At 49.6% G+C, this 13,083-nt stretch overlaps 1 protein-coding gene across 2 annotated transcripts in view; it reads right to left on the bottom strand.

The window, feature by feature from the left end:
* The window catches only part of GRID1 (glutamate ionotropic receptor delta type subunit 1), a 666,917-nt gene that overhangs the window by 201,966 nt on the left and 451,868 nt on the right, over positions 1-13,083 (bottom strand). For both annotated transcript variants that reach the window (XM_067710323.1, XM_067710322.1), the window contains exons 7-8: positions 2,458-2,619; positions 831-950 (exon numbers count right to left, since the gene is read on the bottom strand). In XM_067710323.1, coding sequence (XP_067566424.1) covers positions 831-950; positions 2,458-2,619 — 282 coding nt within the window. The remainder of the gene's footprint in view (positions 1-830; positions 951-2,457; positions 2,620-13,083) is intronic.

The raw sequence follows: 13,083 nt of genomic DNA, 5'->3' as shown, positions 1-13,083 counted from the left end.
CAGAAACTGCCCTTACCTGCACCCCCGCTATTGGCTCCACACCGGCTCATAAGCACCGCATCTGAGGTCGCTTGCTGGAAAACTGTTCCATCCCCTTGCTTGCCACACTGACCTCTTGGCCCTAACACCTTATTCGACTCTTGACTTCACAGGCCTCCCCTTCAATTTGGGGAGTCCCAACTCTGGGTAAAGGCCACCTCGCCAGACCTCAATTCTGAACGCCCCCCACCATGGGGTGGGGGAGGAAGAGACAAAGTATCACTGAAAAGAGTCCCCAGGCCTGCCACTTGCATCAGCAACAGATAAAAGCAAGTCGAAGCCCACCCTGAACTCTGCGGCTCACCTGTCTCTCACTTGTGTCTCCAGCGGACGCCTGCACTGCCTGCCTCTCACGCTCCATGGAGCTCATTTTCTGGCTATGGCTTTGCCTCACCCTTGGATCGGGGACATTCTCTGCCCGTAACCTCTGCCTCCTGCCTTAGTAACAGTCACACCTGTCCCCAGCATTGGGCTGATTCCAGCGACTCCAGGAAAACACATCACCCCTTTTGCTGGCCTTGTCCAGGACCACAGGCTGGTCCTCCAGGCCCAAGCAGCAGGACCCACGGGCACCAGACGCCCCTGCTGTACTCAGAGCTGAATCAGTGGCACTTTCTGTCCGAAACCCCTTGGAGCCTCCTCCCCACCATGTCCCACGAACACCAGCATCAACAGCAGCATCTGCAGAGAAAGACTGGAGAGGGGACTTTCGTGCCGGTTAACATCTGCTTGGAACACAGGCCCAACGCACGGCAGTAGGAAAAGCAGGAGGTGAGCGCCCCGAGGCTTACCTTCCGCATGTCTTTGCCAAAGGTCTCGCTGTAGGTCGTGCCCAGGATTTCAAACTGCACGTAGGGGTTCGAGCTGTCTTCCCGAAACTCCATCACCCCTGTGAGACCAGTGATGTGGCCCTGCGAGAGAGAAGGAAAAACCATGAGAGGGTAGGGCAAAAGTGGACGGGTAGGGGATGGAACCCCAAAGGGAAGGAAGAGAAAGGAAGTGGTCGCCAACGTCTGAGAAACAATGGATGCACTATAATAAGGCAAGAGGTGCTGGCGGCCCTGGGGCCTCGGAGCAGGCTCAACACTTCCCAGGCCCTTGCTCACAAGGGAAGTTCCTAGGCTTGTCCCCATCATTCATGCCGTTGATATGATCAGAGCATCTGCTTTATGCCACACACCGTGCCAGCCCTGAGATTAGAGAGGGGCGGCTTTTGTCCCCACCCTCCTGGAGCTTACAGTCTTTCACTGCAACCTGCTCTAGGGGCTCACCTTAGCCTGAGCCAAGACGGAAGGCCAAGGTCAGCGAGACCCATCTCACACAGGTGGCGGGAAGTGGCGGGGCAGCGAGCGTGAGCATTGGAGGCTAAAACCCAGCTCAAGTTTGGCTTTGCCACCTTGGGCAAGTCATCTCCCATCTCCCAGCTTCGGCCTGGAGTTCATTAGACCCACATCACAGAGCCTGCAAGGGCCGAAGGAGAAAATGGGTACAAAGCGTGGTGTCTGGCACACACCGGGTGTAGGGGCGTACCAGCCCTGCGCCTCTCTCTGGTTGCTCTGCGGCCTCTGGAGTAGCAGGTGGTAGAGGGGCTGAGTGAACCTGTGCTGAGCCCTTTTCTTTCTTCAAGCCTGGGGTGGGGGATCACAGCCAGCTTTGAGCTCCCACAGACTGTAAGTGGGGAGAGTCCCAGAGAATGAGCTGGCCCCAAAGAGGCCCCCGCTCGGGCTTGGGCTGCAGCAGATTCAAACCAACATCAGACTCCATTCACTGCTATGGAAACCATGCAGAATTTACTGTGACGAAGACTCCCGGCACTATAGATTTCCCTAAATGTCTTTTTGAAGCCTCTCAAAGCCAATTCACGCTAACACTTCTGTGGATTACCCAGTTCACTTCAGATCCAGTCTTTTGATGGATTTACTGTCACACCTAAGCATATAGGACACGTGATGTCCTACATGCTAAGGTGTGACACGAAATCCACCAAGTCGTAGGCATGCCGACGTATGCACAGGGATGCACACACACACAACGTGAGGTCCTGCTGAGTAGTACGTGCACTGCCAACTGAGACAAACTCTCCTGGGGGCAGGGGCAGCCTGCGGAGTGGGGTATCTGGCAGGCATGAGCAAGCTGGTTGCCTCCATTTTTTACTTACTTGTGATCCTGGGCATGTTACATAACCTCTCTGATACTAATCTCCTTGTATGAAATGAAGATAATAACAACACGTATCCATGAACCCCAGCTCACCAGCCCTCAAATGCCGGGACAGGAAGGGTGGCAAGTGGAGAGGCCTGGGAGGGGCCTGGCTGGGTGACCACAGAAAGAGCTCAGCCTCCTGGAGCGGGAAGAGCGGGGGGGTGTGAGAAGGGGCTTGTCTTTGGCCTTGGCCTGGAGGGTGCCCCTTGCACACACCTTTTTGATCGTGTCCAGCATGGACCTCCCTCCATTCCATGGCTTGGTGGACTTGCGGATGCAGTTGAGGCTTGCCATGCTGTGCCACTTCCGATCCTCCAGCTTCCTGTGGAAGGCGTTGGCCAACATCAGGACACTGTCGTATAGGTAGAGGTTAGAGATCTGCAAAGACAAAGATGGTGAAACCCTTTCCATTGGTGCATTTCCAGGGACAGGGAGAAACCAGTAGAGGACTAGAGTGACCCACGATGCTAACACTGAGAAGTGGGGCCCGATACCTAGGCCATGATCTTTCGGCTTCCAGTTGGTCATCCAAGCACCCAGCCAGGTGCCGGAGTCCTGAGTAGAATCAGACCTGGCCCCGCTTCAGGAACTAGAGTGGGAGGTGGATCTGTACATCAACAGAACCAGTGCGATCAGAGCCATGACTGAGGCTTGGACACAGCTCTATGTAAGACTGGAGGGGGCATCACACTCAGGTAACAAAGGATGGAGGGAAGGATGGGCACAAAGCTCAATCTAGAAGGATTAGGATAAAGGGTGGGCAGCATTGTAGGGAAGGCACCACATTTGAAGAGGCATGAAGGTGCAAAGAAGCCGGGCCAGGTAGAGCAGGTTCCACCAGCATTTTCGGCAAAGGACGAGATAGTACAGATTTTAGACTCTGTGGGCCTTATCGGTCTCTTTTGCAACTGCTCAACCACGCTGTTCTAGCAGGAAAGCTGTTCCAGATGGTACAGACACAGAGGATGTGCTAAGAAAAGTTCATTTAGAAAACAGAAAGTGGGCCACAGCGGGCTCACCCCTGGGTTAGAGGGACTGAAAACAGTTCAAGATGTCTGCATCAAGGGGACAGTACGGAGGCAGGGATCATGAACCGTGTGGGCCATGCTAAAGAGGAACAACATAGGTGGCTTTAGGATCTGTGCCTGCAATCAGACCTGTGCCTTAGAAAGATCACTCTGGTCCCTGGACAGGCCTAGGGTAGATGGTGGCCTGAGTGATACTGGCAGCTTGTGTGAGATTCTGGAGGCCACGGGGCCTGCGCTACAGTGACATCACTGCTGGCTAGGGGACGCCTTTGGAATTTGCAACCATGAGCCTCTGAGAATTACTCCTTTGCTTAGCTGTCCACAGTAGAGCTGGATCTTAGAGGAGACATTGTCCCTCTCAGAACTCCTGAGAGCACGGTAGTAAGGGAAAGTTCGTAGTAACAGTGAGAAGAGCGGCATCACAGTGGTGAGATGCAGGGGTGGGACAGGTCTGGGCCACCCTCATGACCGTGATTAAGACCCGGATGGGCGTGAGCCTGGACTCCAGCGGTCACAAGAGCCCTTGGTGGGGAGGAGGACAGCCCCGCTTCCCGAGGTTACCACCACTGCACCCTACCCCGCTCCTCCAAGGGGTTGTCACGGAGCATGAAGTGGCGGGGGGACGTAACACCCACCCTCGGTCAGGTCTGTGACCCCTCACGGGTAACTGTTGCACAAACAACCATTAGCCAAAGTGGGTCAAGGGGATGATTCTCTGCACACCTCAGCAGCAAGGTGTCTGCTAAAAATATTTCAGAAAAACAAAACCGCCGGATATACATAGGACAATATGTTGGCCTCACAGGACTCCTGGGAAGATCAAATAGGATCCTTGGGCTGTGGGAAGAATTCCAGCCACCTCCCACTGCTCCCCAGTATGCCCCTCACACTCTCAGCACCTCCATATCTTGTTCTCAGCCTACAATTCCCTTCCTCACAAGTCTTAGATGGGTTACCCCCAAAGCAGAGGCCCAGACAGGAACTTGGGTGTTAGGAACTGTCCTCTGCAACTGAAATCAGAGGTGGCCCAAAGGAGCTGGTCCAGGGCATCACACACATCTGCTCCATCGTGCCCTTTCCCCAACTCATGCTAACCTCCGGGGGTCATCTCTGCCGTGACATGTCTGAGCAGAGCTGACCTCTTCCTCCATGGATGTCCCTGTGCTTGACCATTCCTGCACAGCCCTGTCCTATCCACCCTCAACTGGTGTCCTTGCAGTGGGCACAGGGATGTATGTCACTAAGGCCTGCATGTCTGACGCCTCTCCACTTGGTAGGTGGAAGACGGACAGGAGCACGCCTGCGTGACCGACCACTGCTGATTTAAACCAGGTCCTCAGGCCACAGGGGAGCAGGCATGTCAGTGCCTAGTGACCTTTTTCAGGGTCCTGCACCACACAGGTGCTTACCTGACAGCAGAGAGAAATCACTCCTACCACCGGGAATTCACCCCCTGTCCTGCAGGGAACAGACAGGACAGAACACTGTCTCCCACTCCTTGAACCCTGGGGGATCATTGCCTTGATGAGAAAGACAAACCCACTCCCTGCTCTTGTCAGCCCCCAGCTCTCAGGAGCCTCTACCACTGCAAAATTATTTCTGATATGTGTACCTCCCCTCTGAAATACAAACCAATAATGGAGGTGTTCTAAGAGGATGTAAGCCACTTAGAGTTGGCTTGGTCTTATTTTTTATTTTATTTCTTCCAAAAGGATAACTCAGAGCTGAGAGTCCTTGATGATGTGAAGATTTCTCTTCTTAAGACGTTTGTGGATCTCCTGGCCAACCACTCACAGCCAATGCTATTCAACCAGCTGGGACTCTCTGACCCACATCCCCGCCTATGTGTGCATTCACACACACACACACGGGGCAACACCTCCCCTGCAGTGGCCCAGACTAGCGCCCAGCGGAATTTCCTTTTTTCCCTCCAGCACTTCTAGTCACAATAAATTAAAGTACTTAATTACATAAGTGATTCATATGATACAAATGTATGAATGCAGAAAGGCCTGTCATGAAGAGGAAAAAACAGGATGTGACTCAGAAAGGCCAGAGGAAGAACAGGTTTGAGCAATGCTCTTTTCCAGGTCTATATATTTTCCCTAACTCTAGAACTCAGCACCAACCAAGACACACGGTTGGTGCTTAATGCATATTTGATGGATGGATGCATGGTGGATGGGTGGATGAGTCTGGATGGATGGGTATGTGGGGGTGAGTGGGGAAGATGGGTGGATGGGTGGGTGGATGGATGGGTGGATGGGTGGATGGGTGGATGGATGGATGGATGGATGGATGGATGGATGGATGGATGGGTGGATGGGTGGATGGGTGGGTGGATGGGTGGATGGATGGATGAGTCTGGATGGATGGTTATGTGGGGGTGAGCGGGGAAGATGGGTGGATGGGTGGGTGGATGGATGGGTGGATGGGTGGATGGATGGGTGGATGGGTGGATGGATGGGTGGATGGGTGGATGGGTGGATGGGTGGATGGGTGGATGGGTGGATGGGTGGATGGATGGATGGATGGATGGATGGATGGGTGGGTGGGTGGATGGGTGGATGGATGGATGGGTGGGTGGATGGGTGGATGGATGGATGGGTGGGTGGATGGGTGGATGAGTCTGGATGGATAGGTATGTGGGGGTGAGTGGGGAAGATGGGTGGATGGGTGGATGGGTGGATGGATCTCTGCTAAGAATGTACACATTGATCTTGGTTCACAAAAAGAGAAAACATACAAAATAGCACGAAAAAGAGATTTTCTGCTTCCAACTTTGACTTGAGAGGGTACCTCCTCTGTTCAAACAAAAATCTGTTTCTCATTTATAGCTTGCGCAGAATGTCTGCTTGAGCCTTCTTGAGTCAACTTGGAGTTGTTTCCATCTCTCCACTCACTCCTGCCCCTTCTCTTGTAAGGTGCTGTCTCTGTCCCTGCCTTGGCAGAAGCTAACACTCCAGTACTGATGTGTGGCTCCACCAACCTCAGCATCCTCACTTAGGTGACTTGCCAGGTCCACTGGTGGGTATACAAAGGGAGGGATGCTACCCTCACGGTCTGGTTGTCCAGAGAAGGGACTTTTAGGGGAAAAGATCAAGGACATAGAGTAAAAAGGCAGCCTCTGCTTGGGGCTCCCTCCAGGTCCTGACAAACATAAGAAAAGCCTTTCCTCATGGTGGGTGGGTGAAGACCAGTGTCCCAGTGTCCCGGCTTGGTCAAGCCAGGTCCCTGAGGCAAGAGGAGAAGTGTAGAAGGACAGAGGCTCTCAGCTGCATGGACCCTCACTCACTGCTAGTCCCGAGGGGCAAACAGCCCGAGCTGGAGCTACAGGTCACAGGGTCAGAGAAGGGGCCCTGGCCTGAGAGAGTCCTTACCTCTCTCCCTCACATCTCAGATGAGGTCCAGCACAGAGTTCACTAGCAAAAGACAGACAAGCAGAGCAGACAATGTCACCTCATCCCTCTGCTGGCAGAAGCCCTGGGCTCTGGCTGGCCTAGGAACACTGCAGCACTGAAGTGACAAAAGACTGTAAAAAGCATTTCAGGTAAGAGCAGACTTGAGAAGCTAAAAAGAGGCCAAGTGTTGAGGCCAAGGGCGTGGCAGAGGAAAGACGCAGATGCACAGCAAAAGACCTGGGACCAGGTCAGAGATGCCAGATGGAGTAAACTCAGAGGCAGACAAGAGCCAGAGCTGGCAGAGGCTTTCCTGGGAGCCTGTGGCCTCCATTCTAAGTGGGTACACAGCTGCCAGGGGCCCAGCTGGTTCAGTTATAGCCACCCTAGAGATGCATGCTGGGGTCCCCTTTTGCCGTCATACAGTACAACTCTTACTCTACCATGTGGGGAGCTTAGCTGGGGCCCTGGGAGGATGAGCAAGAGCTTTGGATTCATCACAACCTGGGCCAGCTCCACTCACTGCTGAACCCCCGGAGTGGACAGCAGCACATGGATATAGCACATGCTGGATAAATGCTCACTGTATGGGTGAACTGAATCTCCTCTTGAACTTACTTGCGAGGTGATGTTGAACAAGTCATTTAAAGCTCTAACCTTATCTTGATGACAATAAAATACAGTGCGATCAGTGGCCCTGGAGAGGTGCAGAGGGGCAGCCCTGATTTACCCACCCTGTGAAATGCAGGTGGTGATAACCCTGGGTGCCTAGTACCATCCTGAGCTCTTTCCATGCATTTCTGTTTTGGGGGGTAACAGGGACAGAAGGGAATGGAAGGGGAAATGAAGGACCCAAGCAGGCTCCTGACTTCAATGTGGATGAGCTGAGAGATTGTCCGGGGGTATTGCTGGCAGCTGGGGCCCAGCGTGGGTCGTGAAAAGCAGTTTCTATCTTCCACCACCATTCACCCTCTCCTCCAATGCCCCTTGGTCCGAAAGCTTTTCAAGGGCAAGCAGGGGTCATATCTGGCTTCTGTAGCTTCTGGGTCAAAAGACTGAGCAAGGATCAGCCCTGAGTCTCACATCCCCAGCGCTGCCTGAAATCTGCTCACCTGGGCGCATGTCCCTGGCTTCCTCCTGGCCCGGCAGCAAGGTCACGACTGCCATAGCCCCCTGGGCCTGATCCGGGCCTTTCAGGTCTACATGTTCTGAAGTGTTGCAGAGCTGCCCTTTGAGGAAAAGGCCACTTCTCTGCTCCCGGGGTGTTCTATAAAAGCTGCCAATATAGAAAGGCCCAGAGTGAGGGCCTCTACAATACCCGGACCCAGGTTCCTGAAAGGGAAGTGGCCTGGCCCACTTCAAAGGCCTGACATTTGCGCTGCAGGGCTGGCTCAGCCACGGGAGCCTGGGGCACAGCCAGTCCTGCAGGAAGACCACCCAGGTGTACAGGGGAGAGGAGAAGCAGTCAGGATGTGACTAGGGGCAGCTGCAGCCCAGTACCTGTGGGAGGTGCCATGCCCTGCACACTGTCACCAGCTGCCTGTCCCCTGCCCAGGCTTAGGGGTTTCACCCCTGGGGAAGCTTCCTAAATCCTCTCTACATGGTCACTTCCCATGGCCACCACATAGTTCAGGTGCCCCATTTCTCCCTGGGGAGATGGTAACCCCTGGTTACCTCGTCTCCCAGCCTAGACCCTCCAATTCCACCCTGCACCGATCTGTCGTTCTCAGATGCACATCCTGCCCTGTCACATCTCCAAGGGCTGCACCCCAAGCCTCGGTGCCCTGCAGCTGCCCTCCTTGATGATTGATTTCCAAACACTTCTTGCCTCTCACCCCTTGCCTCAGACACTGAATTCAGCCCCTGCTCTCCTTGGCTTCTTGGCCTTTGCATATGCCATTCTCCATAAGTGGAACGTGCTACTAAATGGAGATTAAAATTCTCAATTGATTTGGAGTTTGTGAGAATTCGGAGAGACAACATTTGTGAAATGTCTAACATAGGAACTGGCCCATAATAAGTGCTTAAGGGATGTTTGTGGAATTAATGGATGTTGAATGAATAGTTTTAAATCTGCTCTTAGGTAAAAACACCGATGTAAACAGACGTCAAAGTGTTTGGGAAGAGGATGCCTCTTAGAATAGGAGTGATGGAGGACAGAAGCCACCCTGCGAAACGAAACAGGACCTCCACATGGGTATATTCCATGTGGAACTGTCCATCTGTAGTCAGTATCTGGGTTATGTGCTCCCATGAGATGGGGGCATCCTCGCAAAGCTTGCATTTCCAAAGTCAATACCTAAATAAGAGGCAGGTCCTCGGGAGTTGAGGAAGACGGCGGAAGAGTAAGACGTGGAGATCACCTTCCTCCCCACAGATACACCAGAAATACACCTACACGTGGAATAACTCCTACAGAACACCTACAGAACGCTGGCAGAAGGCCTCAGACCTCCCAAAAGGCAAGAAACTCCCCACGTACCTGGGTAGGGCAAAAGAAAAAAGAATAAACAGAGACAAAAGGATAGGGACGGGTCCTGCACCAGTGGGAGGGAGCTGTGAAGGAGGAAAGGTTTCCACACACTAGGAAGCCCTTTCGCGGGCGGAGACTGCGGGTGGCAGAGGGGGGGAGCTTCGGAGCCACGGAGGAGAGTGGAGCAACAGGGGTGCGGAGGGCAAAGCAGAGAGATTCCCGCACAGAGGATCAGTGCCGACCAGCACTCACCATCCCGAGAGGCTTGTCTGCTCACCCGCCGGGGTGGGCGGGGGCTGGGAGCTGAGGCTCGGGCTTCGGTCGGATCGGAAATCATAAAGATCAGATCAGAAATAAATGAAAAAGAAATGAAGGAAACGATAGCAAAGATCAATAAAACTAAAAGCTGGTTCTTTGAGAAGATAAACAAAATTGATAAACCATTAGCCAGACTCATCAAGAAAAAAAGGGAGATGACTCATATCAACAGAATTAGAAATGAAAAAGGAGAAGTAACAACAGACTGCAGAAACACAAAAGATCACGAGAGATTACTACAAGCAACTCTATGCCAACGAAATGGACAACCTGGAAGAAATGGACAAATTCTTAGAAATGCACAACCTTCCAAGACTGAATCAGGAAGAAATAGAATATATGAACAGACCAATCACAAGCACTGAAATTGAAACTGTGATGAAAAATCTTCCAACAGGGCTTCCCCAGTGGCACAGTAGTTGAGAGTCCGTCTGCAGATGCAGGGGACACGGGTCCATGCCCCAGTCCGGGAAGATCCCACATGCTGCGGAGCAGCTAGGCCCATGAGCCAGGGCCACCGAGCCTGCGCGTCCGGAGCCTGTGCTCCGCAACGGGAGAGGCCACAGCAGTGAGAGGCCCGCGTACCGCAAAAAAAAAAAAAATCTTCCAACAAACAAAAGCCCAGGACCAGATGGCTTCACAGGTGAATTCTATCAAACATTTAGAGAAGAGCTAACACCTATCCTTCTCAAACTCTTCCAAAATATAGCAGAGGGAGGAACACTCCCAAACTCATTGTATGAGGCCACCATCACACTGATACCAAAACCAGACAAAGATGTCACAAAGAAAGAAAACTACTGGCTATATTCACTGATGAATATAGATGCAAAAATCCTTAACAAAATACCAGCAAACAGAATCCAACAGCACATTAAAAGGATCATACACCATGATCAAGTGGGGTTTATTCCAGGAATGCAAGGATTCTTCAATATACACAAATCAATCAACGTGATACACCATATTAACAAACTGAAGAAGAAAAACCATATGATCATCTCAATAGAAGCAGAGAAAGCGTTTGACAAAATTCAACACCCATTTAGGATAAAAACCCTGCAGAAAGTAGGCATAGAGGGAACTTTCCTCAACATAATAAAGGCCACATATGACAAACCCACAGCCAACATTGTCCTCAATGGTGAAAAACTGAAACCATTTCCACTAAGATCGGGAACAAGACAAGGTTGCTCACTCTCACCACTATTACTCAACAGAGTTTTGGAGTTTTAGCCACAGCAAGCAGAGAAGAAAAAGAAATAAAAGGTATCCAAATCGGAAAAGAAGAAGTAAAGCTGTCACTGTTTGCAGATGACATGATACTATACATAGAGAATCCTAAAGATGCTACCAGAAAACTACTAGAGCTAATCAACGATTTTGGTGAAGTTGCAGGATACAAAATTAATGCACAGAAATCTCTGGCATTCCTATACACTAATGATGAAAAATCTGAAAGTGAAATTAAGAAAACACTCCCATTTACCACTGCAACAAAAAAGAATAAAATATCTAGGAATAAACTTACCTAAGGAGACAAAAGACCTATATGCAGAAAATTATAAGACTGACTGATGAAAGAAATTAAAGATGATACAAATAGATGGAGAGATATACCATGTTCTTGGATTGGAAGAATTAACATTGTGAAAATGACTCTACTACCCAAAGCAATCTACAGATTCAATGTAATCCCTATCAAACTACCACTGGCATTTTTCACAGCACTAGAACAAAAAAGTTCACAATTTGTATGAAAACACAAAAGACCCCGAATAGCAAAAGCAACCTTGAGAAAGAAAAATGGAGCTGGAGGAATCAGGCTCCCTGATTTCAGAGTATACTACAAAGCTACAGTAATCAAGACAGTATGGTACTGGCACAAAAACAGAAATATAGATCAAGGGAACAGGATAGAAAGCCCAGAGATAAACCCACGCACATATGGTCACCTTATCTTTGATAAAGGAAGCAAGAACGTACAGTGGAGAAAAGACAGCCTCTTCAGTAAGTGGGGCTGGGAAAACTGGACAGTTACATGTAAAGGTATGAAATTAGAACACTCGCTAACACCACATACAAAAATAAACTCAAAATGGATTAAACACCTAAATGTAAGGCCAGACACTATCACACTCTTAGAGGAAAACATAGGCAGAACACTCTATGACATAAATCACAGCAAGATCCTTTTTGACCTACCTCCTAGAGAAAGGGAAATGGAAATAAAAAAAAACAAATGGGACCTAATGAAACTTAAAAGCTTTTGCACAGCAAAGGAAACCATAAACAAGACCAAAAGACAACCCTCAGAATGGGAGAAAATATTTGCAAATGAAGCAACTGACAAAGGATTAATCTCCAAGATTTACAAGCAGCTCATGCAGCTCAATAACAAAAAAACAAACAATCCAATCCAAAAATGGGCAGAAGACCTAAACAGACATTTCTCCAAAGAAGATACACAGATTGCCAACAAACACATGAAAGAATGCTCAACATCATTAATCGTTAGAGAAATACAAATCAAAACTACAATGAGATATCATCTCACATCTGTCAGAATGGCCATCATCAAAAAGTCTAGAAACAATAAATGCTGGAGAGGGTGAGGAGAAAAGGGAATCCTCTTGCACTGTTGGTGGGAATGTAAACTGATACAGTCACTATGGAGAACAGTATGGAGGTTCCTTAAAAAACTAAAAATTGAACTACCATACGACACAGCAATCCCACTACTGGGCATATACCCTGAGAAAACCATAATTGAAAAAGAGTCATGTACCAAAATGTTCATTGCAGCTCTGTTTACAATAGCGAGGACATGGAAACAACCTAAGTGTCCATCATTGGATGAATGGATAAAGAAGATGTGGCACATATATACAATGGAATATTACTCAGCCATAAAAAGAAACGAAATTGAGATATCTGTAGTGAGGTGGATGGACCTAGAGTCTGTGATACAGAGTGAAGTAAGTCAGAAAGAGAAAAACAAATACTGTATGCTAACACATATATATGGAATCTAAGAAAAAAAAAATGTCATGAAGAACCTAGGGGTAAGACGGGAATAAAGACACAGACCTACTAGAGAATGGACTTGAGGATACGGGAAGGGGGAAGGGTAAGCTGGGACAAAGTGAGAGAGAGGCATGGACATATATACACTACCAAACGTAAAATAGATAGCTAGTAGGAAGCAGCCGCATAGCACAGGGAGATCAGCTTGGTGCTTTGTGACCACCTAGAGGGGTAGGATAGGGATGCTGGGAGGGAGGGAGACGCAAGAGGGAGGAGATATGGGGATATATGTATATGTATAACTGACTGACTTTGTTATAAAGCAGAAAGTAACACACCATTGTAAAGCAATTATACTCCAATAAAGATGTTAAAAAAAAAGAAGAAAAAAAAAAAAAGAGGCTGGTCCTCACATCTGCAGGAAACGGAAGACAGAATTCAGCTGTGAGCTCTTGACTGGGGTTTCAGCTCTTGAGAAACCCAGGCAGACATTCCTGGCTGCTGGATAATTAAAGACCAATCACATGAAGCCAGAGGACCAAGGATGGAAAGATAACATTTTTTTGAACAGTTAACACCCAGAATCCCCATTACATCA

This window comes from Pseudorca crassidens, chromosome 16 (genome assembly GCF_039906515.1).
Source record: "Pseudorca crassidens isolate mPseCra1 chromosome 16, mPseCra1.hap1, whole genome shotgun sequence".
NCBI lineage: Eukaryota > Metazoa > Chordata > Mammalia > Artiodactyla > Delphinidae > Pseudorca > Pseudorca crassidens.
Note: the sequence above shows the minus strand (reverse complement) of the source record. Positions and strands in the feature narration are given on the sequence as shown.